We start from the raw sequence: 6,197 nt of genomic DNA, 5'->3' as shown, positions 1-6,197 counted from the left end.
CTATCAGTCCGTGATTGTGTAGCCTCATTTTGCTCTATCAAACTAGTGTAGGCCGCGCCGATGTTCATTCTGGTTTTAGCTCTTTGCTTCACCTCCAAAGACATTACCCTCTTATTTTTACTTCCAAACTCCGCCATGATGCAAAAAGAAAAAGCAAACTTCTTCTTTTCCTTATTCTTGTGGTTTTTATTTACATTTGGCAAACCGAAAATTCTAACTGCTAGCATTTCATCTAACAGCCGTAAAGCAGGTAAAAAGCTCACCCTAGGACACTTACCTGCTCCACAAAACTATCTAGTGCGGTGGTCAGCAGAGGGGTGCCGAGAGGTGTCAAATATGAAACTGGAGAAGTTTCTAACCCAACAATCACTGAGATCAATGTTGAAGCCCTAGCTTAAAGTTTTCAAAAACTGTCTGTTTTACTTTAATGCAAAAGTTTTATTCATGACAGGTGAACCAGTTTTGGGAATTCACATTTCAGTGTAGATTTGCACCACCTCCAGCAGGTTGGGTGGAGAACAGGGGAACATTGTGCACGGGAGAAGAAGACTTACAGAGTGTGGACACAAAGTTTCTGGACATTTCTAACCTCAGGTCTGATTACAACATATACAAGGCTGTGTATGCTCTGGCATACGCCCTTGATGATATGCTGCAGTGTCAGCCAGGAAGAGGGCCTTTCAGTAAGAATGGCTGTGCCACTTTGCAAACGCTTCAGCCATGGCAGGTAAAACATGCCTTATTTATTTGAACGAATGTTTTGCCATAGATTTGTCTTGTGCATGTTTAGCGTTTCTCCAAATGTTTCCATCTCCTCCCAGAGACCAAAACATGCATGTCAAGAATTGTAAAATATTTGTCACTTCATGTGAGTGTTTGCATGAGTGCCCATCCTTAATCTGGTGGGGAAAGTTGGCTTTTCGTTGAATTTAATCAGTTTTATCAATTAGAATAACCTAAAGAACCTAAACCTAACCTAAAGAAAAAATAATTTGATCTGATATTCAAATCATTTTAACTACATAGAAATTGCAAAGTGGTATCTGTGTCCTTGTGACGGACTGACAACCTGTATTGGGCGTAGCCACCTCTTGGAAACAGACACACCAACCCAAAATGCATGTGGTGACGTGCCTAATTAATTAATAATTAATTCATTAATCAAAACGTATTTATATAACGCTTTCTACTGCCTTTACAGTAGCCCAAGGCGTTGAACAACACATGTGCAAAATGACAAGTCAATCAATAAAAAAAGGCAATAAAACAAAATAAAATTCAGTTAAAAGATCATGTTGCATGAAAGCCGGACAATAAAACGGGTATTCAAATGACTAAAACACCTGTAATGATGGCGACTGTTAATGAATGAATGCCCCTGCAATTTAGCCTGATTAAATTGTGGATTTTGAAACAACAGTTTTGTGAGTACTGCATACTCATTGGTGTTGTTTATTTTTTCTTTCCTAATTTGAATACTGTTTTTTATTTTATTAGCTCGTGTATTATCTGGAAAAAGTTAATTTCACCACATCGTTTGGAGACCAGGTATCATTTGATGAGAATGGCGATGCTTTACCTATTTATGATATTATGAACTGGTCGTGGCATCCTGATGGAAGAACCGAGGTCGTGACTGTTGGAGATGTTAAAGCATCGGTCTTAAATGGTGAAGAACTCAGGCTTGACGAAGACAAAATCTTCTGGAACTTTGAATCCAAACAGGTGTCCAGCTAGCGTTTGTTCATTTATGCCTCATCAGTGCTTTGTAAATTGAACCAACTGTACCAAAGTTTCATCCCATAGCCACCACGATCAGTCTGCAGTGAGAACTGTCCTCCAGGTACCCGCACGGTGAGAAAGAAGGGGGAACCAGAGTGTTGTTTTGACTGCATCCCTTGTTCCGAGGGAAAGATCAGTAATAGCACCAGTAGGTATCCATATTTTTGTAAAATAATGTCTAACATGCTGTTGATTATTTTCCTAATATTAGTTTTGTTGTTTGTATGTTTTTATTTATTCATTTATTTTGCCCTTTGCTGTTTTCCAGACTCTTTGGAGTGCTTCAGTTGTCCAGAAGGCTTCTGGTCCAGCCCCCAACGTGACCAATGTGTTCTTAAACAAACCGTTTTTCTGTCCTATGAGGAACCTCTGGGATTATGTTTGACAGCTGCCTCGTTACTGGGAACTTTTATCTGTGCTGTTGTTCTGGGAATATTAATCTATCACCGCCGTACTCCCATCGTCAAAGCCAACAACTCAGAAGTGAGTTTTCAGCTGCTGCTGTCACTGAAGTTATGTTTCCTGTGTTCGCTGCTGTTCATTGGACGACCCAGACTGTGGACATGCCAGCTGAGACATGCAGCCTTTGGGATCAGCTTTGTTCTTTGTGTTTCATGCATCCTGGTTAAAACCATGGTGGTTCTGGCTGTGTTCAAAGCCTCCAAGCCAGGAGGTGGCGCCAGCCTTAAGTGGTTTGGTGTTTCACAGCAGAGAGGAACAGTTTTAGTTCTTACCTCAGTTCAAGCAGCAATCTGCACGGTTTGGCTTGTCTTATCCTCACCCATGCCCCATAAAAACACACAATATCACAATAATAAGATAGTTTATGAGTGTGCAATTGGCTCTGCTGTTGGATTTTCTGTGTTACTGGGCTACATTGGCTTACTAGCTGTCATTAGTTGTTTGATTGCATTCTTTTCAAGGAATCTTCCGGACAACTTCAATGAAGCCAAACTCATCACTTTCAGCATGCTGATCTTCTGTGCCGTGTGGGTGGCCTTTGTTCCTGCTTATATCAGCTCACCTGGAAAACATGCAGATGCAGTGGAGGTGTTTGCCATCCTGGCTTCCAGTTTTGGCATTTTGGTGTCTCTGTTTGGACCCAAATGTTACATAATCCTGCTGAAACCAGAACGAAATACAAAGAAAGCCCTGATGGGACGAAACACCAAGAGAGCTGTTGAATATTAAAAAATAGAAACATTGATTAGTGAAATGGGTTTTTATGTTGTAGCGGTTACAGCTACGTCAGGGTCACACACATAATCACTCCACACCAGCAGATCATCTCCAAACACTTTATTCAGTCTCTCTGACCCCCCCACCCCCCACCCCCCCACCCACATATTGCCACATTTATCTTACGCCATTTTATCTCATTAAATGTGGGTGTTATGTCTTGTATTACTTCCAGAGTGCATGGAATACTTAACTGTAACTGTATGAATCCTGACAAATTATGTTAAAGATCTGTTGCTGCTTAAGCTACGTCCCAATAAAAATCTAATTTTACTCTTTTGACAAATATTTGAGTCAAGGTGTGATTTACTGCAGACCAGAGTAATGTGACCAATACAATAAAAAAAAGTGTACCGACCTTCATCGTTCCACTCGGAGGAAGCGAGGCATACCTGGCTCATGTAGAGGTGTTGCCCCGGAACAGAGACACAACTGAACTGAAGAGGATTGTGGATGTGATGAAGAAATCCACAGCTCGTGTGGTCGTTGTGTTTGCACATGAACCTCAAAGCATCATTCTCATGGAAGAGGTTGGTTTTTGAAAATGCAATGATGATTTCAGGCTGATATGTTTGTTAATTCATTTTAAGAATCCATTATGTATTATTGAAAACTGCATATTAAAAAAATATATGTATTTATTTATTTTACTTTTTATTTTGCTGTGTATTCCATTTGTTAATGATCACAGCAAGAAAAACATTTTCTGTAAAATTTGCATAATTAAACTTCAGCTGTTCTATTTTACATCATTTTAATTTACTAACTAAAAGGTGGTGAGGCAGAACCTGACAGGCCTGCAGTGGTTAGCCAGTGAAGCCTGGTCCTCAGCTGCTTTGCTTCAGACTCCTGGCCTCATGCCGTACCTGGGTAGCACCTTGGGCATTCGTCGAGGAGAAATACCAGGATTCAGAGATTTTCTGTTACAAACACGTCCTGATTTCTATCATAACAGCAATGAAAATAGCTTGGTGAGTCGTTGATTCGAGGAAATTTGGTACTCATAGCACAAATAAATTATGGCTGTTTCTAACACAGCATTTTTTTTCATGAGAGGTGAACCAGTTTTGGGAATTCACATTTCAGTATAGATTTACACCACCTCCAGCAGGCTGGGTGGAGAACGGGGGGAAACTTTGTACCGGTGTCGGTACAGGATCTGCTCGGGTGCAGGATCGGCTCGGGGTCCTTCGACTGCCGATGACGTCAAAGTAGTTGATTGGCTGAACGTGAAGCTTACGGAAGTTACGTTATCACTTTATGATTTTGATTGGTCAGAACAAATTTGCGGTCGTAGTCTTAGCGGTTGTAGTCCTGTGCTGTGTAGGTGGTCTTTGTTCCAGCAGACATCAGCTCAACAGGCAAATATGCAGATGCAGTGGAGATGTTTGCCATCCTGGATTCCAGTTTTGCCGTCTTGGTGGTGCTGTTTGGACCCAAATGCTACATAATTCTGCTGAGACCAGAAAGAAATACAAAGAAAGCCCTGATGAGTTGAAGTTCCAAGGGTACCGATGAATATTGAGAACAAAAACCAAAAACATTTTCTCGTCTAAAGATGGGTGAAGGTTCAAAGTTGAACTTGCAGCTCAATCTAGCCACTTCACCTGCACTTTGAACCATTCAAATGTCACAAATATCCAAATGTCACAAATTGTCATGATACCAATAAACCAACAGAACCACATCATATGCAAAATCCAGAGATGAATTCCTGATGCGTGAACACCAGACGATACCCACTTTTATGCTACATCTTGAGATTCTACCCATCAAAATCACAAGCAGGATTGGAGGCCCAACAACAGTCTACAACAACCTACACCAGGAAAACAGCTTTACTTTGTACCAATAACGTGTACCGAGCTCTTCGTTTGGCTGCAAAGGCAACTGGTTTCACTTTGAAGTGACTCCATCGTCTCCTATTTTATTTATTTTATTTTTTATTTACTTATTGAGAACCTCATTAGCTCCCACCATAGTGTGGAGCTATTCTTCCTGAGGTCTCTTCCAATTTCATTACAAACATTTACAAAACACCCCCGTCCCCACACACACACACACACACACACACACACACACACACACACACACACACACACACACACACACACACACACACACCAACAACAACAACAACAACAACCCCCAGGAGCTCATTATAATCATACTAGCTCAATTGCAATAATGATATACCAGTAAGTTACCACACACTTCAGCGTTCATTAAAAATCTAAATAAGTAAATACGGAGAGTTTACACAGAGCAATACATAAATATATCCAAGAATCAAAAATCATATCACATCACTTCCATAACAAACAAAAACTATAGAAGCTGTCATATCAGTCACATTTACAATTCATTGTGCAAAATTTACTGTTGTTTAAACAAAAAAAAAGCTTTAACTTCTTTTGAAAACAACATCTTCTGTTATTCTCTAATAACAAAAATCTCTGTTTCCAAAGTACCTCTCCTAAAATATCTCAGGGGACATGTTTGTAAGCCTTCTTTAGATTAATAATCTATACCTGTGACCAAAGGCCCTCTGTTAAAAATATAAGATAGTAATGGCATAATAGTGACTTTAGTGTGCAAAACTGGAAATGGCTGCAGACACACATAAGTGATATTGAATGAGAGAAGAAAACTTGTGTTGTGTTATTTTATTTTTCCAAGTTCTCAGTGCTTTTTACTCCAGCTGTGGTGTTTCATAGCCCTCACCTCCAGCCCTTCCTGGGTGGTACGTTGGGCATTGCAGTTGGTCGAAGTGAAAGACCTGGCTACAGAGACTTTTGGTTTTACTTCACAACAGCAGCAATAGAAATTGCTTGATGGAATGTGAATGCATTAATATGGGGTATTTGTGACGCTGTGAAAAGTAAAATTATGCTAATAAGACCAGAGAGAAATGGCTTTTATGTGTCGTGGAATTGATGATGAAAATCTGCCTTTGTTTTCAGGACTAAATCAAAGCGGAAAGATGAAATTACATGTCTTCAACAAAATACCTATATTTCATTTAGAATCACTGCATACCGAGGCACTGTATGTGTTGTTGTTTTTATTTTTTCATTTACAATAAATCAAAGGCTGCTTTGATGACTCCTGATTTAGTTATTTCTAAGAAATTCATAAGTTCATAAATTTTACCCCAAACACACAAAAGTTTTTGC

General features: G+C 39.8%; 1 protein-coding gene across 1 annotated transcript in view; it reads left to right on the top strand.

Annotated features, from left to right (window-relative positions):
- Window positions 1-3,091, top strand: part of LOC139062580 (extracellular calcium-sensing receptor-like) — a 5,696-nt gene extending 2,605 nt beyond the window's left edge. The window contains exons 6-9 of the mRNA XM_070543826.1: window positions 452-727; window positions 1,498-1,725; window positions 1,807-1,930; window positions 2,051-3,091. Of these exons, the coding sequence (XP_070399927.1) occupies window positions 452-727; window positions 1,498-1,725; window positions 1,807-1,930; window positions 2,051-2,973 (1,551 nt within the window). The 3' untranslated portion in view covers window positions 2,974-3,091. The remainder of the gene's footprint in view (window positions 1-451; window positions 728-1,497; window positions 1,726-1,806; window positions 1,931-2,050) is intronic.
- Window positions 3,092-6,197: the final 3,106 nt, after the last annotated feature.

The sequence above is a fragment of the Nothobranchius furzeri genome, chromosome 13 (genome assembly GCF_043380555.1).
Source record: "Nothobranchius furzeri strain GRZ-AD chromosome 13, NfurGRZ-RIMD1, whole genome shotgun sequence".
NCBI classification, from domain to species: Eukaryota; Metazoa; Chordata; class Actinopteri; order Cyprinodontiformes; family Nothobranchiidae; genus Nothobranchius; species Nothobranchius furzeri.
The sequence above is the reverse complement of the archived record's forward strand: the minus strand, read 5'-3'. Positions and strand labels throughout refer to the sequence as shown.